Source organism: Vanellus vanellus (genome assembly GCF_965231255.1).
Source record: "Vanellus vanellus genome assembly, chromosome: 4".
Taxonomy (NCBI): domain Eukaryota; kingdom Metazoa; phylum Chordata; class Aves; order Charadriiformes; family Charadriidae; genus Vanellus; species Vanellus vanellus.
The window spans coordinates 63,440,808-63,467,757 of NC_138909.1; the positions used below are offsets into that span (position 1 = coordinate 63,440,808).

A 26,950-nucleotide genomic window follows, 5' to 3' on the forward strand; every position below is an offset into this window, starting at 1 on the left:
TCCACTCCCCATCATACAAATGGCAATTTAGAAAAAAAAGAAGTTAGAACCAGACAAGAATCCCCAAATTACTTGATTCCAAGTAATTTTATAGCCAACTGCTATGATTTCAATAGGATACCCCAAACATCAGTGCTTAAGATTAGTCTAACTGAGGTTAGTTGCCAGCTCTCCAAGCATAATCTATTTTTGCTTCAGCCTGACAGCACACAGCTCCCGGTCTAGGGGAACCTGTTTCAGCAAGTGCCACTCCAACTTCTCTTTGCCAGAAGGACCAAATCTCAGTGTATTCCAGGGAGAGGAAAAACTGAAATCTGACCAAATACATGAAATCACAGAATCATAGAATGGTTTGGGTTGGAAGGAACCTTAAAGATCATCAAGTTCCAAACCCCCTGCCATGGGCAGGGACACCTCCCACTAGACCAGGTTGCTCAAAGCCCTGTCCAACCTGGCCTTAAACACTTCCAGGGATGGGGCAACCACAGCTTCTCTGGGCAGTCTGGTCCAGTGTCTCACCACCGTCATCATAAAAAAATGTCTTTATGTCCCATCTAAACCTACCCTCTGCCAGTTTAAAACTTCTGCCCCTTGTCCTGTCGCTACAGGCCCTGGTAAAAAGCCTGGCGTCGTCTTTCCTGTAGGCCCCCTTTAGGTACTGGAAGACTGAAAGGTCTCCCCAGAGCCTTCTCTTCTCCAGACTGAACAACCCCAACTCTATCAGCCTGTCCTCATAGGCGAGGTGCTCCAGCCCTCAGATCAAATCTTACTATAAATTCCACATGGGATTAGCTTTCCCAAATTGAAAATGCTGTCAAGTCATATTTCACTAAAAATCACTACAAAACTACAATGGTACAATATAATTTTTACCTACAGTGTCGCTTATGGCATTATTTGTGTTGATCTTACACTGTATCTGAACATTGCCCAGCAGGGTAATTTCTAACTGCCCACAGACACTTCACTTTACAGGACATATTACTACAGTTGTGTCCAAGAAATATCCAGGAGTATGTCTGAAGAAAGCATTCTCCAAAAAAAATTCTGCATGCATTTAATTTTTAAAACAATCTCCTACATAATTCAAACAACTTTGCAAGGGATCAACATTGTATGTATAATATTGATGTCACTGTAATTGTGCTGCTTAAGCATCCGCACTTTTAATATTAAAATATTAAACTACTGCCACGTCAATAAACAGCAGTTTAACGGGAGACTAAATGGCTTCTCATGTTTTGATCAAAACAATAGAAATACTGACATACTGTGGCACAAAATTAGTATAAATAGACTTTATTGAAGTCAGTACCTTTGTACTGAAGCCGAAGATTGTGTCTACATAAGCACAAGTTGTAACATTTCACAACTTCTAAAAGGAATGTCAACAATTACAACGATCATGCATACCATGGTCGATAATCACATTTTAGAAGCATTTTCAACCATTTCTAAAGAAATGCTTATAACATTGTTATATATAGAACTACTTTCAATAAACTGCAAAACATTGATCAGCTTTTCCAGTATGAGCTACAGTGTCAACACAAAAGGGAGGCATAAATGTTTAATTTATGAAATCAGAATGGAATATTTACTGTAAAGAAAAATTAAAAAGCTTTCAAATAAAGGCCATTATTGAACCAAAGTGAAGAGCACAACTTGAACTTTGAATCCTTTCATCTCTTAAAGCTGTCCTCTGAATAACTTCAGTTCAAAGCATAAATTCAGTACTGTGAGTATTCCTTGGACTGAAGTTTGGCAATGATGCGATCCAACTGTCTCTTTGCTTCACACTGTGGAAAATTGCTCATGTCATAATATTGAGGGGCAATTTTCACCAGCCTGTCAAAAAAGGAAAAGTTTGTTACTAATACTTAAAGTTTAAGATGCATCCTACAGAAGTTCTGCAACTGAGGGAAACAAAGATTATCCATTACTTTCAGCTTATTCCGCAATTCTAAGATTAATGAAAGCTTACACACACACTTACACGTCAGTCCCATCCTGTGCAAGCACCCAAGTCGAAAGAAAAAAAGCACACGCTTGAGTCTAGCGAGACACTCCTGTTCAGCCACATGTCCCTTGCAGCCTCCCCATGCTGCTTCAGTATGCGCCACAGTAGCCCACACAGCCAAACCTGCTGCTCAAAGTCCACAAGCCACAGAAGTCCACCTAAACACCCATTTCTGTAAGAGTACAGTTCAGCCTTAGCTGTTTTTTTTTTTTAACCTTAAAAATGCAACCAAGGCCATAGGATCCTGCTCCAGGAAACACAGAGCTTGCTCAGAAGAAGATTTCCGAGGAAGGATTCAACACATTTTCTATTAAAATACTAGAGGCAATATATATCTGCTGTTTTCTGGCCTACGAATCTCTAAACTTTTTCTTCACAACAGCACAATTGCAACAATTGAAGAGCCTCCTACATCCCCAAGGCTTACAAATTAGCAGTTTAAGTACAATCTTAAAGATGGGCAAGACAATCTCTGCTTGTCTGCAGAGGATCAGGCCTCTTATTTCCTTGATATGCACTCTACTGACTAATAAATACTATGATGTAGCAGGTTGTACCAGCATTACCACCTCTTTCCTTCATATTTTAAGAAAGCATTAAGTCCTGTTCAGATCCTTCCGGAATAATTACAGACACCTACTGCCAAGAGAGGTCCTACATCTTGAGAACAGAGGAATCTACCACTCTCTTAACTTGGCTACATAAGTGGGTGCTAGGACATATCCCCAAACCCAGCATCTCCAAGCAGCTCTTTCCCAACAGAACTACTAAAGTAACTGGTTTTAAGTCAAACACCTCTCTGCGCACGGAGCCTGGGCACCCCACTTGTACACACAACTCCCACAAACAGAAGCAAGTACCACAAAGAAAACCTTTAGTCGTCTACAAGATGTCAAGTCTATGCCATTGCTGTCCCCCCAAACCATTTTAATAATATTAGCTTCAGGAAAAGTGAAATAAATTACCTTGATTTAAAAACAGGAAAAAGAAAAACAAGAGCTTTACAGTAGGTCATGACAGCGTTAAGACTTTTGGCTTACCATTCTGGCTTGATGTCTGTACATGTACGGATGTAATTCTTTGTTGTAAGGACAAACTCATTATAGAGCACCCATTCTGGTTTATGATCAAGAACAGTGGAGGGATGCAACTGCACCACCTGGTTATCTTTTACTGTTAAGTAATGCCCCGTTCGTTCCAAATGTGCCACCTAAGTAAAAAGACATTATTTCATTACCACAGGCAATTTTTAAATTAAATGATTTCAAGCTGACTGTTAAGTGTTCCAATTCAAAATATAACATCCCAACTTTCAAATCTCATCTAAATTTGGCACATTACTCGACCACTTCAACTATTCAGGTTTGTTTTTTTTTTATAGACACAATCAAGATGCCAGATGTTTTTGCTAACTGCCATGGTAAGTATATATTCGAATACACCATTCAAGCAACATACAAAAATAGTTGTCACCCAAAAGAGAAGAATCATTATTAGAACAAAAGCAATGCAAACAGAAGTACTGGAAGGGAATATTTATCAAACAGGTCTGTAACATCACACAAAGTGACACACCATGGTCTACTACAGACACCTGCCTCAAGCACTTCACTGCAGTAGCTACTGTGGGACCAGTAAGCCACAATGTTATCCTCTCAAGTTTTTATTACTGCAGTGTTTCAGTAGTAATTTTACTGGTGCACATATTATTCTCCAAATCCTCTCACACAGCAGGCCTGAAAAAAAGAAATGTCAGTCCAGTACGAATGGGAAGTTTAGTATGTCAGAAATAAGAAGAGTCTTGTTACAACGTGAGCTTCAGAGCTGCAAAATGTAGGTTCAGCAACACGCTTTCTGCTGTGACCTTGGTAAAAATCAATTAACCTCTCTCTGACCAAGCTTCTCGCTCTGTGAAAGGGAATAATGCCTACCTCGCTGAGATGCTCTGATATCTAGCTCATTAAGATTTGGTAAAGCAGACAGTTATCCTTAGAAGGATATCCTCTGTAAGAACAGTTAATCTAACAGAACAGGTAAGTAAAATTAACCTTTTGATACCGGTAATTCAAGATGACCTCAGTACTTATTTCATTACAAATATATACACACACAAAAATACGGTAAAAAGATTAAGCAGGATGGACAATGGCTGAAAGACATTTTTAATCAGACCATCATTAGCGGCTTTCCTTTATTATAAACTGTGCATTTCCTTGTTTTTTCAATTCCTAGGTATATCTCTTCCTCCCCTCTGACCCCCCCAGTCAAGGTAAATTCCATCTATTAGACTAAAATTAGGAAGTCTAAAGCAATAGCTACCTCAAATTTTGTGTCAGAGTATCTCCTTAGTAACAAATTCCTTATTTTGAGTGTGCATCTCTTATATTTTATGACATTAATATCCAGAACATGTTTTAGGAGTGGAAAAAAGTATTTCAGTAGTCCGCAAATCTTTTCACCTAAGATTTGAAAGATTACACCACTACTTTATTTCAAGTCTGGGAAGCCAGCAGAGGCTCTTTTAAATGGAGAGTAATAGTGCACTGTCTATAATGATTTAGGCTTAATTTCATCCAACTCAATTTAACATTTACAAAATTACATAGCAGTATAGCTGCAAAACAGACTAGACTAGAAACTCATCTGTCACAGACCTAGAACAATCACAACACATAGTTGCTGTGGGATTATGGTGGGGTTTTTTAAGGAAGGATTTTTTTTTTAATAAAAAAATCAATTTCATTTTTCAGATCAAAAGTAAAGCATGCGTACAAAAATATCTGGATCCTTCCCTTCCTATAAAAGGAGAACAATTCGTTTATTTAGGTTATTCTAGAAAACAGTGTGCTGTTAAGTTTAAATCAATACAATTTAGCTTTAGAACCTCAGTCTTACTCAGATGTATAAAATAGTAGTCTGATCCAGCTTTCCCAAACACATACAATTTCCTTTTTCGTGTCATTTATAATGATAGTGAAGAGTTGTATTTCTTGTTTACTTTGCATAATTCTGAATCAAGTAAAAAGCTTCTGAAATAACTAATTAATCATACTCACAGAAAAAGAAATGCTACAGGAAAGTACAGTTAGCTCTTAACTTCCAGGGAGTGACAAGGACTGGAATAACCCCAACTAAGAAAAAAATGTTTCCTTAGAACATGGATATCAGAGATAAGTCACCTTTGAGTGGTTACATACTGTTGTGACTTACTTTGATCCTGAGCTAACACTGAGCTACTTATTCTATTTAGATGTTTCTGTTAAGTATGCTTGTTAGCACACAGATTGGTAAAGAACTTCAGGTTCAGTAATGGCAACACGGTCATGAAATATGCACAGTGAAGCCATGGCTCCACAGCAAGCAGTGATGATCTAACTGTTAGCTACTACATTTTTCCTGCTCCCTCCTGGCCTGAGCAGTTTCAGCACAGCTGACAGAGCCAATTCTGCTGCTTCTCTGAAGGAGTACTTGGGTTGCCGGATCACTTTGTTTAAAGAATTTAGACTGGGCTCGGGCAAGCACCAAAGTTGACATAAGGGAAGGAACAAGGACACACAGGAGGCAGCATATACACTTATGGTCCTTTGAGCCTCTGGCATGCAACCAATTCCAGTGCCTGTAAAACACAACGTAGTGGTGGTTGGGCCAGATGTCCTCCAGAGTACACTTCCAACCTTAACCATTCTGTGACATTTTTCAGACTAAAAAAACCATGAGCTTCCAGGGAAAAACAGAATCATACAAAGGACATCTATGAAATGGATTCATTTCTCAATGAGTAGTGGTAGTAACCAAGATACTTGGGAACACGCTTTGACCCTGAGATCATCAAGGAATTTCTCATGTATTAGTATAAAACATTCATGAGTCAGGCTACCTGAACAAAGAATGGGGCTGTAAGTGGAAGGAAAAGCTATTAACACTATTGACTACACAACATAAGGAGCTACACAAACATGACTAAAAGAATGATGCAAAAAGAATGAAAGCCCGTGCATCTCTGCAACAGGTTACTCTGCAGACCAAGAAAGTTCACCTGCTGGTGATTTAGAGACAATTACAATTTAGAGACAAACTCACATGGAAACAGTGGCCACCGTGGCATATGCCACCATAGGAAAAGGTTGTAGTTCAAGTTCTTGTAACAGAGGTTTCAAGGATGTCACAGTTTTATGAAGAAGGGCACAGCCTCCTCTGAAATTTTAAGTGTGCTTGTGCTTATTTATTATCTATCCCGTCATTGAACCTAGAGGGCCCAACCAGGGGTTTTTAGTCAAACATCAAGCACTGTAAATCCAAATATGCTTAAAAGGGCAAAAGCGGGAATAGTACCACAAGATCCAATGTTTTTTAGATTTAAGGCTAAACATTTTGGCAGGATAGTCTTGACAGTTTAGGGAAGCAATGTCAGTTGCTTGGATTTCTGCAATTTCTGCTTGCAGAGCACACAACAGTGTTTCTGAAGCTATTAAAAAGTTCTAAACTGTTCTTCTGCATTCCTAAAAAGCAAAATGAATACCATTAAATGCACTGGTGACCACCTTCCTGCCGTAAGTTTACTTTATTACCATTCTATTCTCGTAGAAGCCTGATTATGTAAAGACTTCAAAATATACATCATTCTATACACAAAATACCACCAAAGACTGAGTAGCAGCAACAAAGAGATTTTAATTAGTAGTCCAATCATCTGACATCTAACTTCATGTATAGCACAGGTCATTTAATTTCATCCTCTGTAGTGACCATGATATATCCTGTGTTTGACTAAGCCACATCTTCCAAAAAAAGGTTCCAAGCTTGAGCTGAAGACACCACAAGACTGTGTGTACTTTGTTCCACCTTTAAATTCTGACTTAAAATTTTCAACTATCTGTTCTTGTTGTGCCTTCACAACTAGACTGGAAATACAATGATAAAATCCTCCGTTCAAGACAAAAAAAAAAAAAAAAAAAAAGGAAAAAAATCACTGAGGAAAATGACCCATCTTTACTTTGGCATTTGCTTGCCTTTTCCAATTAAATTTTAACAGTTTCCTTAGCTTACTTCCTGTAGTACAGTAATTTTTTGCTTAGTCTTTACCACACAGTTATTTCAGCTATGCATCTACTAACACTTTACAAGTGATAAGCTCAGTTTTTCTACTTCCGTTGAGTAAATACTCATCTGTACCTAGCTCTTGATTTTTTTTTGCGAAATTCCAATTGTGTTTAAGTTGTACAATTTTCCAGTCCCTCTCACTTCTTAAGACAGGATATGTCTAGCACTAAAGTATTGAGAAAGCAATATTTCTCTGATGTATTTTATTTTCAATGAGCAGTTTCTTAGCGATTTTGCAAACATTACTCTTGCTCTATTTTATATATACTTCACATCTTCTGATGTGTGATACAGAAACAGTTACTGAAAAAAGCCAATAAAAGTTTTCCATTATAAAAACTAGAAGAAACCAGGGACATAGCACAGATTTTATAAGACACTTAACTTCCTGTCAATATCTATCCTTCCACAAGTTCTTCTACACACAGAATTGTTGGCAGTTTTAGACAAGCAAAGGGAATAGTAAAACAGTTTGTCAGACTTACTGGAATTCAAGTTTTTATTTAAATATGAAGGGTAAAAAGATGATTCATCACCAGCAGGAATTCCACATTTGTCAGTCACTGACACACGACTAAAGGCAGGCAAATTTACAGTACTTGGTACTAATTACATAATTAGTACTATTTCAATAGTTGATACAGGGCTGCACTGTCTGACATCAACCACAGGTCTTCATTAGTACAGAAATTTCTACAGTAAAATTTTATGATTGTTTTTAGGACACTAGGCAATTACCAAAGTCAAAAACACTGCAGACAATGAGAAGTATTTCAGAACAATGGCTGATACTTTTTTTTTTCTACTTCACACTGTGTTTTTAAACTTAAAGAGTTTAAAGAATCAACTTCTGCTATGTGTTGCCCATAGACCTTAGTACTTTGCATGCAGAGACAATCTACAGTACGTACACACCCTCTGCGAGTGCTCAGACTTGGAATTCCACGTATGTTCTGTACTAAGAAGACAAAGAATGATGTATGCATTTCATTACTCCAGTTTTCTGTACAAGAGCCCCCAAATGCCAGAGCCTGAATATTTGCTCAGAAAGGGCACAGTGTGCATACAGACTACATTAAGTACTTTGGCTGCTGGTAATATCTCTTTTGAGTATTTGAAGGTTTTTTTATAAGTATTTATAAGTTTTCTACTGAAGGTTATTCAAAGCAACATGAAATTCATGACAGAAGGTTCAGAGTCAAGGTCAAACAGGTATCACACTATCATGGAGGTTAAAGAGTTAAAGAAACTCAATAAAATTGACTCAAACACATCAAAGGAGAAGAGAAACTGTTGAAATGGCTTCAACTCCAAATGCCTTGAACAGGTCTGCCAGAGCCATCTCTTGATTCAGCCCAAAAATTCAATTATGCATTTTGGGTGAGGGGTGTGGTAAACAACCCATTGACCATAGAGGAGACTCCTGGAAAGGCTTTCATTTTCATCTGTGAGAATCTACTACTGTATTCACAGCAAAAATATAAAGTCAGATATCCAACTCCTAAGCTGTAGAAACCAAAAAGCCATCTACACCAGCAGTGCAGTTCCAACATCAATGGCAGGAAAACATCTCTCAGAGGAAGAGTTTTACTCTGAGTGACATAAAACAAAGCACATGACCTCCTATAGCTCCAAGGAAATGAAGGAAGCCATGGGGTACTCTGCCAAACGAAAGTGCAACTGTGGCAATCTGACATGCCTCAACCAGCTGGGGCCCAACAGAATTAAAGGTGTAGGTGAGGATGTGTACTAAAGCATCCCCCCTGAAAGATGAAGAAACCGTGCCCCTAAAGCAAGGACTGAACACAGTGACTAGCCTGCTTGTCTGAGGGGTTACAGCAAGACAGTCTTTAGAATAATTTTAATATTTAAAAGCAGCCAACAGCCTTAATCTTCCATTTGCGTTACAGTGAAATGCATGTGCTGACATTGATACTCCTGTACTTTAAAAATCCAAAACCATGTTTCTGCTACACACTAGCTGGCTGGCTTAGCCCTGGGGAAGGCACTGTTTCCTTGGAGGGGAGTTTAAACATACATGGTACCCAAGTCTGCGTCCCAGTCCAGATGTGCTAAGTGCATGCCTGTCAAGCTGCTTGCCATTCTAACCTGCACAGCATTGTCCAATCGCTCCCTTTTCAACTGGTAAGCTTTGTGCTCAAATACCACTAGAGCACTGATCAAGTGAACAATTAGGAAACACCATGGGCTCTGGTCGGCCTTCTCAAGGATAACAAGGTTGTGTTCTCCGCAAGTGAGATATTAGGCTCTAGCAGAGATGTTGCTGAAATGCATCAGAATGCATGTTTGCTGGGAAAAACATGATCACAACAGTCAGTGGGGATGAAGACTCAATCCCATTAAAGGTTCCATACCCCTGGGTCTGCAAGAGTCAAAGAGTTTCTTCTAGCCCCAGGAAAGAATGCTGAAGAGAAAAAAAAACACACAGCACAAGGGGACTAAGCCAAAAAACAACAAGAAAAAGCCTGAATTCTAGCTTGGAGGCATGCTTAACATGAAACGCAAAGCATCCATGAGGTAGCAGTGGACACTGGCTTCCACACCATCCTGGTTCAAAAGGTAAGTCAGTTTCAAACAGCATATATCTCCAGACTACAGACCGGCACCAGTACTCCAGTACTTGTGACTCATATAATTTAAAAGTGAAATATAAATATGGAAAAGTATGCAAAAGAAGATACTCTCCTTCTAAGGATTAAATATAATATATAATTAATTATATATGATTATATAATATAATTTTTACATACAACTATACTTACACTGTATCAGATTACAAGTAATTTTAAAACTAAATGTTTTGCAATTACTTTGAAAGGTTTTATGAAGTTAATTCCTCAGCTATTCAGCAGTTAGTGGTCAACTCCTCACTGGTCACGCAAGAAACAGTAGTAAGATTGTCTACAATTCCTCTTCCAAATAAGATTTGACTAAAGAATGTACTACTTGAGTAATAACCAAGCAACCTGGCAAAGATTAAGTGGGAATATAATTAGCCATACGTAATTTAAGTAACATGCATAAAGTTTTGATAAATTATAATATAGTGATGCTAACAGTAAAAGCCACATAAACACTGAACTATGTTCCCTCCAGGAACACACACATACCTGCATGAAATACCCAGTAACTAATGCCTTTCTTATGTTGATATAATAGTCTCTGCTGGTAAAGTCTGTGCTTCTACGAGGCAAATTAAATCTATCCATGATTCGTGACAGCTGTTGGCGTACATTGTCTGCAGACATCAGGGACCTGTAGTTAATGAAGTTGTCATAACACCACTGAACCGACTCATGATCTGCAACATTAAAAACATGAATCAAAAATGAGTATTTCGTCCAATTAGAACAAGTAAATAAAACAGCAACTAGCCAATTGATCAGTCAGATGAACCAGAAAAGATATCCATAAACTTTTATAAATGACAACAGCTCTTAGTTTAATCAGTTGATTCTTGCATTAGATAAATTGCCCAAATTGTTTTCTATTCGGGAAGCATGTGGTCAGGACAAAAGAAAATTATCTTTTTTCCTCTCACCAACAGAATATACATACAATCACTGATGTTTTGCTGAAATACCACACCAATAAATTTTGCACATTTAAAAAAAATAAAAATCACACCTTGCAACTAGAAAAAAAATCACCTTTCAAACCTGCAGTGTAAGACATAACATAAGGAACACTACACAATCTTTAACTGTAGTGTGCAGTGAACACTACCGAACACTGTACAAGATTGTACATAATTATACTGTATTTCAGAAACCAAACCCTCCTTAAATTAAGCATTTCAAGTAAGAGTTAATAGCTATACAAATAAACTACTTGATATTAAGTGTGATGCACCTCACAGCAGTTTAAGGAAGTGTAGGTGACTGGTAAAATATAGCATCAGTAACAGAACTCAGTACTCTTAAGTTACTGTTTCTACTGTTGCTAGCTCTAATAAGAAATCTGTTAAGACAGCAAGCCTATAATAAAAACCTGCATGCATCAAGAAACCCAGTTCTCCCTACCAATTCTGTTACTTTTCAAGTGGTTCTCTTTTACTATGTCAGTTTAATAATCCAACAAAACCAGCCTTAAAAAATTTAAAACTTAAAGTACCTCTTGTACAGAGACTATTCTTAATTTCCACTTAAGAGGAAGACAGTTACACAATTGGAGGAAAGTTTGTTTCTGCGCTTTATCTTACAGAATATATTTAAAATAAAGTATGAATGCTAAAGCTATTGTACACTATACAGCAGAATCTTAACTGAAGTATCACAGAATGTTAATAACTGTGCATTTTTGAATACCCAGAACTTATTTATATTGTTCTAGATACAAACAGTAACAGCATTTTTTCTTCTGATCCTGAATGCCAGAAATCCTACTCAATTTCACAGTGGAACTGAACAAAAGATTATCTCCCAAATAATTCCACCCCACAGTAACCTGAGCATGAAAGCAGTGGCTTCCAGAAACTTGTACACACAAAATGTCTGCAAGACATACTGGATGCTGTTAACAGATAATAGAAAAAAACAAGCAACAGATGTCTCCAATTCACAAGTATTTAATGGAAGTTTCTCAGCTATTGTTTTAAGCAGTTTTGAATACTTTCGTTTGGACTTTTTTTTTTTTTCGGTTGGGTTTTTTTTTTTTTTTTTTTTCCCCACACTTGGGGTAAGAGACTGTTGGGTTTTGTTTGCTTACAGGAAAATGCAACTGGAGCACTTAATTTAACCTGGTTGGCAGTTAAGAGTTATCTTTTTACTTACCACCAGGATAAGCCACTGTTAAAGTGTGCCATTTATGTAGTCATTTTTCAAGAGAACTCCTAGCTTCACCTGTTTATTCCCATCTTTTTCAAGCTGCTAAAATATACTTCAGCTATGCTGAAGAGGACTGAATATTTTCCCTAAAAATCCATACACAGAAATCAGGTAAATTAAATAAATTTCTTATGGCTTTAAGTTACTTCTCATTGATGCATCACCCCTTTGCCCCTCAATCCATCCCAAGGCCTTATTACAAAATTCCTAACTATATTAAAAAGCTAGGAATAGAAAGGTTTTGGTTCTGGGAACATATCCTTCTCCAAATTCAGAATATTTTCTGTACTTCTCTCCCTGAAAAATTACTAAGTAATTATGCAGATTTTTCTATAATTAATGTCAGATAACAAACTTCCAATATTTCTTAATTATAAGAACACTCACTTCCTTCTGTCCAAGGTTACCCAGCATTGATTTAAAAGCCTGGCTCATCTCCATACTCATCAGTTTATTACATGATCTCTTGGCTAGTTCTTTGGGTTTGTTTCCCCCCTAAAGGGAAAGTAGCACTTCGATAGCTTTTACATACTTTAGACCAAAAAAAAAAGATTTAAGATTACAATAGAATGGCTCAAAAAACAAGCCCAATCCTTTCAACTGTCCTTGGAACTCGGGAACGAAAGCCAGCAGCACAAAGTATTACCAATAATTTTGCTGTAACAGGTGCACACTTACTTTGTTTGAAAGCATGGTAGACATTCAGCAACGTCAAATGATCTCCATCTATGTGGGCAAACCTCATCTTGGCTTCATCTGCTGCTTTCTTTGCTTCCGTGGGGCGAACAAAACACTGTGGGACTAAACAAGGTTGGTATGGGCCCAACACAAACGCCCATATCGATGAGTCACGCATTCACAGATAGAGGAACAAGGCCTAGCTAGGTCAGTTCACAGAGCATAGGGCAGGGCAGGATGGCCTCCAACTGCATCTTGGACTGTTTACTACCTTGATTTGGTACATCAACACCTAACCACATCTGTAAGACAAGAGGGTTTCAAAGCTACAGAGTACCTGATTATTTTAATAGAACTATATATAGGCATCAAAATCTCTAGTCTGAAGGCCATCAAGATTGCCTATGTATACTGGAAGGCTAAACAGATCTTGTTCAAGACCCAGTGCTGATAGCTCTACCAGGAGCTAATACCCCATATAACAAAACACTTTAATTGCAAATTTGCTTTCTCAGAAAGCCTCTATGGACAGAGTGAAGACGACAGTTCTGAAAATGTACTGCACTAGCACAGTCTAAACAAAATTAGTTTTATCACAAGTCTGCTACTAGACAGAACACACTAGTAAAGTCAAGCCCTCTTCCCCAGATGGTATTGTTATCAGCACTGGTATACAAAAACATGTGAATGAAGTTAAGTCTAAAGGTTGTGATGGTAGCGGTAGTGGTGGAAGGTTAAACCGTCCTTTGGCACTACTTGAAATAAAAAAAAAAATTGAAAAAAATTGCAATGTGATGAGCTTTCTCTATCATTATATTCTCTTACATAAATCTGACTCAGTCTGACTTGAATCCAAAAATCATGTTTTAACATTCCCTTTCCAAATACAGACTACCAAAGACCACAAATAGCATGGCAGCCAACTTAATGGTCTGATGACATTCTTATAGGTTTGTAGTATCAATAAGAATTCACAAGATGTTGAAAGTAGTTACAAGAGATCTTCACTTTACAGAGATCTAGAGAAGGAAAATCAGTTTTAAGTAGATGTAATTTTTAAGAGGTTAAATTTCAATAAAATAAATGCTAAGTAAGATGCTACAAATCCTTTTATCTTTTTCCAGCTGCTTGCGACTACATTAGTCTTCTCATAACTGAAGCCCACCAATCTCAGGAGAACACCTTGCATCTCATCTGTCCCTAGCAGATGAGGGCTTTTTTGTGGGGTGTTTTGTGGTTTTACTTTATTTTATTCTTAAATTCCCATAAAAGCCCCAAAACAGTACACTTCAAAAATAAGTTGGATACTGGATGGAACTTGAGGAAAAATAATACACACCGCAACAGTGAATCACATAGTAACAAATCAAGGAAGACCAATGCATTCAAGAAAATGGAAATGCAGGGTCAAAATAAACACTCTATTTTGGGTCCTGCATTTGAAAACCGAGGTAAAGTATATTTTAATTTCAAACTGAGACTAATAAAAGAAAATTGCAAATTATTCTATCACTAGCTTAACTCACTATTTTGAATAAGTAATAACACTTTCTACCCCACAGCAAGACATCACATCTGTTATAAAATGAAGTACAATCATTTAATCTGCTCATTTATTCAATGCTATTCTCTGCTCTTTTCCGCTACCTAGTTTTCCATTCAGTCCAAACTATTAATACATGGATTGCTATCCAGAGACTGATCTTTATGTGGACTTAAGGCACCATAACATATGGTCATGTCACTGGTTTAAAAAAGTGCTTACTTTGGGAAATAGTCCTTACAAACGCTAGGACTACGTTTTGGTTTTGTTTTTCTTTAGGAGCAGACTTTTAGTTACAACCCATACATTAACCAGCTTCAATCCTTTATTTTCCCCCCAACTTATTTATCATGGCATTAATTGTGCCTTGAAACAACAACAACAAAAAATATCATCATCTGGGAAAAGGTAAATAGAAAAAAGAGTAAGACAAATCAGTTGAAGATCACAGACAAAAATACTAGACTTACTGTTCTGTAGTAGAGATTGGGGGGGGGGGGGGGGGGGAGGGAAGAGAAAGACAGGCACCAACCTACCACCACCTCCGCAATTAAGCCTACCATTTAATGAAAACAATTATTACAATTCTGCCCTGCCCATCTGCTCTGAGTCTGAACAATCATAACTCTGCAACAAACATTTTAGCTTGTTCTTAAAAACTTTCATATAAATATATTGTAAGACTAAACTGAAGCAACAGATTTTACACTTAGCCAAAACATTATTTTTTTTTTTCCCCTCTAGTCAACCAAGTTAAGCATGTAACCAGTAGACCTGCATTGTGAAGAGCCTGGTAAAATAGCACACTCAAAACACAAAAGAGTAGTTATGAGTAAGAACACCCCCATTTTCATAATAGACTAAATCTTGCTGCTTGTCCTATGACTACTAACTATAAAATGAAGTCAGTTCTACATAACCAGGAAATGAAATACAAGGCTTGCTTGATAACACTTTTTCTCTCATCAAGCTCTCTAGACAAGCAGCTCTGCTCTGATGCAGTGCTATTCACATAACGCAGCAGCAGAGTACAGCTGTGCACACAAATTAATTCTTATAAATATACACCTTCCCCCAAACTTACTTTCTTCCATTTAAAAGTAACAACTGTTCTTCAGCTTTGCCACTTAATGACTGAAAAACATATCATCATTTCAGTACAAGCTTATGGCTTAATATAAATTACACTGCAATCCTTTTGGAAATACTGGGATTTATCAGAGTGCAGAAGAATGCACAATACAAAATAGATTTTACTGCCTTAAAAACGGAGTGGTTGAACGGACGTTTCTGGTCCTGACTATGAGCCTAAAAAGAAACTTCTGTTCCACTAGCCTGATTTTTTTCCCCTCTCCATCACCTCAAACATTTAACTAAACTGAGGAGCAAACTGCTTGATCATTTTATGCATGTTAACTTCCTAACATTACTATTCATTAGCTTCAAGGTCTCTACATAAACTCATAATGATTGATTAAACCCCTATATGAAGTTTTAAAAAACAACTCTAATTTTATTAGGCATATTTATATCATTTATGTTTTTGATGTGGAAAACTCAATTTTTTCCCAAACTGAAGATCTGCATTTTGTTTAGTATCTCTTTCCCTGCTATTACCTGACAACATGGCAGTAATAGATAGGACCTCATTAGAACAGTTGTAGTCACAACTTGCAATAACCATTTTAGCAAGTTGTGGGTCCAATGGAAATTCAGCCATCATGGATCCCAACTCAGTCAAGTCTCCATCATCATTTAAAGCAGCCAGATAATTCAAAAGCTCTAAGGCTCTCATCAGAGTTTCAGGAGCTGAAAAAAAAAAATAAAATTAGGTAGGCACATTAATCAAACTGCTCCAAATAAGCAAAAAATGAGACAGACTAATACAAGGTATCATTCACCATTCAACTGACTTCCAAACACAAAAGTGTTACCAAATTCATCAATATATGAATGAATTGGGGGGAAGGGTGTGTGCACAGGACGGATGGACACAAGAATCACTTATTCAGAAGCACTCTTAACTGGATCAAAAGTTTGATAATTTGAACATTAATGCTTTTTGAAATTCAGACAGCAGTGGCATTGTGAAATACTCAGTATCATAGTAATGTCACTTCCCTTGTTTTTTCCCTTTGCGTTTTCCCTTGTTCCATACAAAATAGATCGATACAGTCCTAAAATCTCAACCATGTAAACTTTAGATACATATAGTCTTTTACAAACCTGAGCCTGTAAGCATGTTCTCTTAATCCTGCATTCCTCATAGCAGGTGTATATTGCACCCACGAAGAAAAATAGAAGGAAATCCAAAAGGCTTCTTGCTAAGCTATCACACATGCTGCACAGCACAAAACGCAATCGTTCTGTAGAGCTATTTAAAAGCTTAAAGCTTATAAATTATATTTTTATTTCAGGGGTAGAAAACAACCACCTTTGATCTATTTATATATGGCTGATCTATTTTAATTAGCAATATAACCGAGTTATTTTTCAAGTATATATGAACATTTAACACTGTTAGACGGGAGATTAACATTAACTTTATAGTTTGAGCTATATATACATATTCAGCTTTAAAAACACTAGCCAATTTTATTTATATACAGCTGTTAACTGATGCACAATTAGAATGTGTAATCAAGGTGATAAGTAAAAAAACCTCATCGCATAATAGATTTTATAATGCCCACAATTTTGTCTTATCCTCTGCAGATAAGGGGCATTCAGTAGATCCCTTGTTTCGATTAAAAGCTGTTATGCAGACAAAAACATAAAAGGCCTGCTTTGATAAAACTCAGAGCACTGAATTTCAAGATAAACAAAGGCCATTCCTTACAGATTACAATAAAAACAGTGAAAAAACATAGGAGAATTTATCCCATGTTGTTATTACATAAAATATTTACCAAAATAAAGTCAAAACATAACACTTACAGTAGACAAGATAAAACAGAAATAGATACCTGGAGGATCCATAAAATCAAAGTGCACCAAATCATCTATACCAAGCTTCTTGAGCTGCAATACTACAGATCCTAAGTTAGACCTCAAAATTTCAGGGTACGTGTTGTCCTGGGGGGAGAGAGGAAAAAAAGAAAATTCAGAACACTTGTTCTTCCAAACACTTAACACAAGCATTCAAATCCCGATTATTTTGGTAGCATGGCATTCTACTACTTGTATCGATCAGATGTTCTTATATACACAGTCTAAAAAAGTGATCTTACCTGCATTTCAGTTTTGTAAGCCTTCTCTGTATAAAGCCTGAAGCACTTGCCTGGTCTAGTACGACCAGCACGGCCAGCTCGCTGTTGAGCAGAAGCTTTACTAATCGCAGTCACCAAGAGAGACTCCACTCTGATACGAGGATTGTACACCTATTTGAAAGTGGAATCAGAGCAGGAAAGAAGGAAAAGAATGAAAATCGTTCATGGATAAAGACAACTATCTAAAAAACAAACAAGACTGCTTTAAGCTTCTGACTAGGAAATTACAAGTTGTATGTATCTGAAATGAGGAAAAAAAAATTTGCTACAGAAGTCTTTGGATTAGTGACAGAAAGCTTCAAATACAACTGCCTAGAGAACAGCATTTACTTTTTATTCCTTTGTTAACAACAACTCCTGCCAGGCTCCCTGTCCTCCTTAAATGTGTGTATTTTTAGATAAGATTTTCATGGCAGAAGGAATGTGTCCAATTTGTTCTACAGAGTGCTAAACACACTCTTGATGCTCAAATAATTCCATGAAAAAGGCTGTCTTGATACAATTATAAGGTTGAATAATCATATTCTAGAGGTCAGAAAACTCTAACATTAAGGTTGAACACAATTGTAAAAATCAGACCGATGACAAAGCAAGACTGTATTTCAAGGGTACATGCAGACTGTCACAGTACAAAATATATACTGGAGTTTACTGTAAAGTTTCCATTTCAGTCATAGCTAAACAGCAGCCTTGCCAACTCAATAGGGCTCATTAAAAAGAATATACTGTAAAAAAAGAAAAGTAGTAGTCAGATAGTAGTTCCAACTGAAGATGTTTTTCAGTCCACGTTTTAACACCCTCCTGGCATGAACAAGTACAAAATACGTACAAAAGCTTTATTTCTTATTACAGATGGTATTCTTCCAGTATAAGAATTACTTGTGAAAAAATGGTGACTGAAACTTGGGTATGAAGATGCATTGACTGTACTCATGTTCTGCTGTATGTCTGATTTTGCAAAAGTTTAAAAGGCTGACAATGTGGGTGATTATGGAAGGAAAAGTCTAAGAAACCAAGTTATAAGGATAGTTATAGTTAGTGAAAAAAATAAGCGAAGATTAAGATTTGTGTTTCATTCTTTCTCTAGTTATTGGGTTGACTGTAGGCAAGCTACCTCAGTTACTCTGAACATCTCATAATGTTCCAAGATGCACAATACAAGCTCAAGGACAACCTTCAGGGCTGCAACAGTACATGATAAATACCAAGAAGAAACAGCACCACCCTAAGTACCATTTCTCTCTTCTCATTTTAGTGCAGGAGTTTTCTACGCTAACACAACTTCGAAGAAGAGGTGGCTTCTAGCACCATTTTTGTTTACTTTTGTACGATTTCTTGGTTTTATTTGAGCATTCTCAAGCATAGACACATAGTACAAAACCACCCTTCCTAAAGTATCTAGGAAATTCATATTCCAGGCCTAACTCTCAAACTACTCACATTCCAATTTTTTTTAAAATAAAATTCTTCTGCACTGCACTGTTTTAGATTGCTCTGGATACCTAAAGGTTGCAGACTAAGAGCCAAACCTAACATAAGTTAGAAGCAAAACAAAAACCAAAACCATCATGGTCGAGATTTCAACTGGGACAAGACCTATCAGTGTTTACAAAGGGAAGAGCTACCCAAGCAAACCAGATTCCAGTATCTTTCCTACTATAAAGAAAGAGAAAACTAAATAGTATTTACCTTCTGTTTTGCAAAGCCAGGATCAATCACAAACACAACACCATCTATTGTTAGTGATGTCTCAGCAATATTAGTGGACACAACAACCTGTCAAAAAATAAAATAGTAAATTTAATTAATTTGTCCTGTAGATGAAAAGCTCCAATTCTGTCTCAGCACCAAGAATTTTCAGCAAGCTTTCCTTCACTTCTTCAATAACTACCAGTGCTGTGGTCCAACACTTTTACAGGATGACCTGAAATCAATCACATGAGCTTCTATTGAAATGAGAGCTATTTTTGCCCACTGTTTCTGTTCCCCATCTCTATTAACAATGTAACAAATTTTAGTTTTGAGAAAAAGAAACAGAAGAGCAAATATTTTACTTACAAAACCACTATTCAAAATTTTTCTCACATCTCTGGTAAAAAACAACAGCTTACACTGGATTCCTTTAACATGATCCATTAATTCCAGCTTTTTAACTTTAAAAAAAAAAAACACAAGCTAAACAGCAAACTGATTAAACAATATTAAATCAAAGGTTATATAACAACTGTACCAGCACAGTATGTTCTTTTACTTTGTTTGGAATAAATCAATACATTCCAGCTAAAATCCTGAACAACATATATTTAACTTCAACTTTGTCTTTTTAAATTACCACATATTCAAATGTCTTTACATATTTTTAAGGTTACATTCCTAAGTTTCCATAAACTTTCTGAAGGTTAAGTCTCATGCCAAAATTAAAGCAAAGTTGATATCTGAGTTCTGAAGCTTGATTCACCATCATTTCAATTTTATGTCCAGAGATGCAGTGTAACAGCGTATAGATATCATTAGCTCTCATCGAATGGTGACCACATTAAATCACGTTATTAGCAAGTTTAATCAGCTACCTCAGAAAACATCCAAAACCTATTCAGCACTTCATCAAAACTACTTACCTTTCACCTCTTTTTTTTCAGAGCATTCTGTCCTCATTGTTTTCAGTTTAGCAATTAGAATTTGAGAGACCCCTAACAATTTGTTCAGAATTACAATGAAGCCAGTGGCTGGACCAGATTGATAATCCTGCTGATTTCTCTTCCTCCTGGCTGATCACTTTGCCAGTCAGCTACTTATTACACTCAGCTTGTCTTTTCTTAAGCAGACTTAAGGTCTAAGCTTCCAAAAATACTACTATATATTGAAAGCAATGCTTCAGTGGAAAAAAATTTGAAATTAATTTGGAACTATGGTGCTCCACCCTGAAATGATCTGCTACTTAGAACTCCTCAAACACACACAAAAAAAAAAAAAAAAAAATCACATATACCTTTCATTCTCAAGTAACCTGCACAGATTAGTCAGAGATAAAAGCTGCAAATATCAATGCAATTAAGTGCTGACACAAAAGCACAATACATTTCCATAAAAAAATTGCAAGTAATTAAATATTCAAATTAAGCTAGCACTCTCATGTTAAAAGGCTAGTTGATCCACATTCAGGTTGGTGTTACAGAGTGTACCTTATCTAAAAAGTCTCAGCTTTTCCCAGATCTACTAACGTATAGAAGCATGCAAACCCAGAATGCTCAAATACAGAGCAGTATCAAAAGGTTTTGTTCCTGCTTTTTATCACCAATTTCTATTAGAACACTTCAATACCATTAACTCAATACTCTTAGTATGCTTATCCACAGAGGTCCAGCAATTTAACTTGTACTTGAATTTACTCAACTTGTAATTGAATCGTACAGATCTTCCCAGTTAGAAAGAAAAGAGTTATTTAAACAGTGGATTGTGTTGTATGCATTAATCTCATCTGTTAATGTCACATTGCTTAAAAACCACAATTAATGAATGTAAACCCAAGAAATTTAAGAAAAAAATTTGAGGAGATTATCCCACATCTTTCAAGTCTAAATCAAAGTACAAAGTTACTTGGAAATCAAACAAATGAAATTAGTGCTAAACTACATAAAATAATAAGTTGTACCTGAGTAGCTTTAGCTGCCATTTTGCAATTACCGAAATGGTTACGTTAACAATGTTTCTAAATATCAGATTGACAGTTTGATACACAAAGGAGTTTTACAGATTAAACAAGTTACTTTGAATAATATACGTAATATCTACATTCAAAATATATTGCATATGTATTAACTAGTAATGCTTAAGTCTCCTGAAACAAAGTAAAATGCAGTTTGGAAAAAAGGGGTAAGAGGAATAGAAAGGCTCCTTCTCAAGTCATCTTCATCTTCTTCCACAGTATAAATTAAATACTCTGATAAAATGCTTTTACTCATTACAGTTAATCATCTTTAATCTTAAGATTTCTTACAGTAATAGCTGAACTTGCCTAGCACCTCTAAGATGACAAAAAAAGTGCTAAGTTATCAAGCTACATCAGTACTAGCTGTTACCATCACCACTATTGCAAGATGCCACACAACCTTCAGTATCTTACTTTTCCTTCACAAAGTTAAAGCTCAGGAGATACAGACACTGCAAACACCTCACTTAGTCTTTATGACCATTAAAGCTAGCTCTCTCCTCACCAGTTCTAAAAACTAGGTTCAACTCTCACAGGAGACTGTGAAAGCAGACATTTTGTAAGATAGTGGAGGCAGAGCAACACATGGTCCTACTTTACATATTGTGATCACTAAGACTAACTGAAACTAAACCAACATTTAAACAAATTTACACCACACACAGACAGACTTTCACTCCTTGCGAGAATTTTTTTTTTAGAGAGATAAAACCAAAACACAGAAGCCAAAACATTTCAGCCAAAGCATGCAAAGAGAAAAAGGGATCTTTTGTTTAAAAAAACAAAAAACCCACAAAACAAAACCAAAACACCATAATGGCTTTACAGGTCTGAATCTGTTGCTCATGTATTTTGTGCCTGCTTTTGCCTACAGTTGGTATCTTTCCAGCATGGTCAATTTTTCTCATAGTAAGATAGTTGATACACTGAGAGTGTATTCCTCTTAGACACTGGTACTGGCTTTGTCAGTTCAACATAATGAAAACTACACACTGCATCTGTTACCCTCTTATCAAGAAAACCAGAAACTGCCTATTTTGAAGTGCACAGTTTTAAACATGAATGAAAATGTAATGAAATACACAGCTATCACTTGTTCATCACTGAAATGCAATTTCATTCATTTAAGTCATTTGCTAACACAATCTTGTTGCAGCATTAGTTTCATGATTTCAGATTTAAAGCTTCTTTGCAATCAACTTCAATAGGAAAAAGAGGATCATTTCACTAAATTTATTAAGTGATTTATTCTTCCAGAAGACTAGAAAGTTGTCACTAGTATTCTACATGCATTTGTACTGCACAAAAAAAGCAAATAATCAAGGAACAAACCCTGCCTAGAGCAGATAGTATGATTCAGCTTTGACCTTCAAAATCCTAACTTTGTAATCACTAGTTTCATGTAGCATTAGCTTAACTTCAGGAACCTCTATTAAGACTCCTTCAAAATATTCCGTTTTAAAGAAATAACCACATAGTTTCTAATGTGGTTTATGTGAGCATTCAGGAATTGAACTATTAATTTTCTGAAGAACATTCACTCGTGCCATTTCAAGTTTTTCAGTTTCTCGATCCATTTTGCCCAAATGGAAGAACCTCAATTCTGTCCTTACGACAGAAAACACAAACCCCTAACTTCAATGTACTTGTCTTAACTCGCACCTTCTCATAAAACCTGAGAAACAGACAAAACCTGCCTGATAACATCCCTTGAAGAGATCGTCCATTTTGATTCTAAAAGAAGGACATCTAAGAGTAATAACTTAGGGAAAGAAAATCCCACCCCTCCTCTTAAATCTTGTGGTTGTCAAATTCAGTGTTTAATCTGACTTGTATTTCTCATAAGATACTTAAATAAATGCCACTCCCATTCAGACAAATCAAATTGTTACCAGAACATTCTGGCCTTTTAGATAGAAGCCAGAATTTTGAATGGCACTGAGAAGCAAACTCCAAGTTATCTTAAAAAAATGTTAACATGATAAAATTTTGGATTATTAAGGCTTTACCTAAGAAACTTTCTACTTGTTGCTGTCCAAATATATTTAAAAAACCTGAAACTCTTATTTAATTGCCCACACAACTCTAAGCAGCTAGTTACTGAACAGCATACTAAAACAGTGTACTATTTACCTTTCTTCCTATTGCTCCGTTTTGTTTTTTTGGTGGGGGAGGTTCAAAAATCCTTTGCTGTTGCTGTGGAGGAAGGGTGGAATACAATGGAATGATTTTGATGTCACCAACTTCAGGGCCTAAATCATCGATTTCACGTTTTATCCTCTTGCAGGCTTCATCAATCTCCTGCAAAACAAAAATACTGGTTAAGAGAGAACCCCCTGAAAAAGGCACTGCATTTTATTTTAGATTGCCTTATGACAATTATATTAAGTCTACACCCTGAAGAACAATTACAATAAAAATAATTAAAAAAAAATCAAGGTGCTTACTGAATTTGCAATCGAATTTCCACAATACTTCAAGATGCTTCAGCTTCTATACTCTAATGAACAGCCTAATTTGCATTCAACATCCTTTTCTTTTAGTCATGTTTCCTAATTAATTCTCTACAAATTGTACTAAAATTGAAATCTCTCACCCTGGAATATTAAACTGCACTCATGACCTTTTCAATTTTCACAATCTAAAAGAAATTGATGTGCAAGATAGTTAAAATAAGCCAATTAAGCTTTAATGTCACATATCACTAATGCAATTATATGGAAGATTTGCTTCATTGTACCTAATGAGAACAAACACCTTTACAGTATAAACATGGACGCTCAAAAAACCAAACCTCTCAATCCAGTGTTTCAGATTTTACTTTAAAATTAACTGACATCCCATTTAAGCTTAGGAAAAGTCAGTGAAATACCCTCAGGATGAAAGAAATTTTTCGTGCCTTTTACACCTTAGTAGTTTCTACGGTATTTGTTAGCTTATTTTCTGACTAGGTTACCATACAAAAAATTCACCACAGCTCAACCATTTATAATTCCATTTCATTTTAAAACAACTATGTTTAAGTCAGCTAGGTGACCTATAGTTATGACAACATTTAATAAAAATTAAAGTGCACAGAAATTCAGGTTAATGAATAACACAATTCATTAATTTCAACTTACAACAGAGCCTCCACTGGAATAACTAAGAGGCACGCTTACCAACTATTGATATTCCAGCTAAACCACTGATGGGAGAATGAAGTTATCACAAGAAGCAACAGTAGGCAAAACCAAAAAATAGCTACAACATACTCCAAGAAAAGAGGCCAGACCTCCCTTATCACAAATAATTCACCAGCCTGAAGCTGAAGTGATGCTTAAGACCTTCAAGCAAATATACAGAGCAGGTTAACCTAAAGGCTGTATAAAATTGCTACTTCAAACTGTAATTAGAGAAACAAAAGCAGAGTCCTTTTTTAAACCATAAATTCAGATAGATCTTGAAACAAATCTGGGTCTTTTTCATTTGTTCTTAAAGACAGTTGTAAGTTTTCAGCACAACTGTATTGAGTACATTTAAAAGAAGCACAGACAATACAATACTCATGTTCTGTATTGATCAGCATATATAATTAATGTAAGCATGGCAAAATGAAGGCACTCTCTTTAATGTCAAAGAGCCCTTTAATAGTAAGCCTAATGCTTTTTGGCATTATCTTGCCAATTTGAACAAAGTGCAGATATTTACAAAAAGACCTCTTAAACAAAGGTGTACTTTGCCAACAAATCCAACATAGCCTTCATAAAATGTAAGAGGCATACAAGAAACTGAGCTGGAATGCCCCCTACTGGTTTTTCAACAGAGAATGAATTTCTTTACACATTTGTTAATACCTGGTGCTCTGTTGATAAACCGCTTTAAGTTCAGTAATAACCTCCCAGTGAAAAGGAAAAACCTAACTTACAGATCATACACAGTAAATGAATACTTAAACAACGGTGCTTATGTAAAAAGACAACATGTTATAAGTAAATAGTTGACTAACTAGGCAGCAACACTCCCTCTCAAATTTACACCTATTCAAAGTCTTGACAAGCTGATACTTGGGCCTGTTAAATACTTAATAGAAAATTAGATTGTATCTTTCAGGAAAAAAAAAAAATCCCACAAGCCAAACGCTAAACCAGAAATACAGTACAGACCTTAGTTCCTGATCTGAAGGTCACTACACTGTTTCATGGAATTTGAGCGGATTACACTGTGTAATTGGGAAAGCTCTGATGCTGGACAGGATGCTTAATCTTCAACTGTAATGACTAGAGACTCCAGGACAGTTTTATACTTAAGAGATAGTAAAATACAAGGCAAGCAGTGATAAATGAAAGCACTACCCTTTTCAGGTCACGTGTTCACAAGTCACCTATCATCATCTTTCAGAAGAGATAAAAGTGTTGTTTCTCCCTAGAGTTTCCTAATGTAGTTTCAAAGTATCCCTAATCAGGACTCATTAAAATACTTCAAAATAGAGATGACAAATGCATATATAACCATTAGTCTCTGCAGATTTGCAGAGGTAACTACAGACCTCATCATAAACTGCTGAAAGAAGGATGCAAGTCACCAAGAGCCACTGTCACTCATCTAAAGACAGTGAAAGAGAATTCTTGAGTACTGAATTAACTAAAAAAAAAAAAAGTAAAGACAACAGGCTGAGAGAGTTGGGGTTGTTCAGCCTGGAGAAGAGAAGGCTCCGGGGAGACCTTATAGCAGCTTTCCAGTATCTGAAGGACACCTACAAGAAAGCTGGAGAGGGACTTTTTGCAAAGGCATGAAGTGATAAGTCAAGGGGTAATGGCTTCAAACTGGAAGAGGGGAGATGTAGATTAGATATTAAGAAATTTTTCACTCTGAGGGTGGTGAGGCACTGGAACAAATTGCCTGGGGAAGTTGTGGATGCCCCATCCCTGGGAGGTGTTCAAGGCCAGGGTGGATGGGGCTTTGAGCAACCTGGTCTAGTGGGAGGTGTCCCTGCCCATGGCAGGGGGGTTGGAACTAGATGATCCCAAATTACACAACCTAGAAGGCATATGTGTAGTAAGAATAGTTTGAAAGTGTTAAGGATTCATTTAGGTGTTAAAGATTCATTTGTACCACACAAAAACATTTAAGTCCAAAGATACAAGAGATACAGTTGAAGGCAGAATCCTAACTTTAGTACTCTGAAGATCCAGCAAGTCTAATTCAATAGTCCTGACTTACTCAAGTATGAAATGTTTGTTTTGGGTTTTTTTTGTGTTTTTTTTTTTTTTTTTAAAAAAACCACACCCACACATTTAAATATTTGCACAGCATTTACTCCAAATCCACTACAAAACCCTTTCAAGAGGGGTTATTTTACCAACCCAAACATAAGAGGAGATTTTTCTTCATCGAGGGAAAGGAGGAAAGGTAGAGTGAGCTTGCCTTGCATTTAGATTATGTCTGAAAAAATCCTCAGAGCCCCGACTATCCCACTGACTGCCTGATAGCTGATACCAGGGTACCAGAAGCAGGAACAGACACGGGATCAAAGGAGCCACAGCTACGAAAAGGTAAATAGCAAACAGACCATAAAAAGAGGAAAGGTTACACGCTAGCTAAAATGCTTATTTATCTCAAGCTGCCAGCACCACATACACTGAACATATCTATACTTCACAACATCTAGTGATCAAAATTGTCCCAGGCAGTCTACTATGTAACTTAAAGTTTCAAAAAACTTCTTCCTTGATCCAATCAAAAAATGAATTAACAATAGCTGTACAATATCTACAGTTCAGCTGCAACACTATGGAAACTAGA

At 36.4% G+C, this 26,950-nt stretch overlaps 1 protein-coding gene across 1 annotated transcript in view; it reads right to left on the reverse strand.

The window, feature by feature from the left end:
- Positions 1-1,289: 1,289 nt before the first annotated feature.
- The window catches only part of DHX15 (DEAH-box helicase 15), a 47,289-nt gene continuing 21,628 nt past the window's right edge, over positions 1,290-26,950 (reverse strand). The window contains exons 6-14 of the mRNA XM_082482494.1: positions 23,300-23,467; positions 19,147-19,233; positions 17,419-17,568; positions 17,155-17,263; positions 15,806-15,997; positions 12,646-12,768; positions 10,252-10,442; positions 3,061-3,230; positions 1,290-1,848 (exon numbers count right to left, since the gene is read on the reverse strand). Coding sequence (XP_082338620.1) covers positions 1,731-1,848; positions 3,061-3,230; positions 10,252-10,442; positions 12,646-12,768; positions 15,806-15,997; positions 17,155-17,263; positions 17,419-17,568; positions 19,147-19,233; positions 23,300-23,467 — 1,308 coding nt within the window. The 3' untranslated portion in view covers positions 1,290-1,730. The remainder of the gene's footprint in view (positions 1,849-3,060; positions 3,231-10,251; positions 10,443-12,645; positions 12,769-15,805; positions 15,998-17,154; positions 17,264-17,418; positions 17,569-19,146; positions 19,234-23,299; positions 23,468-26,950) is intronic.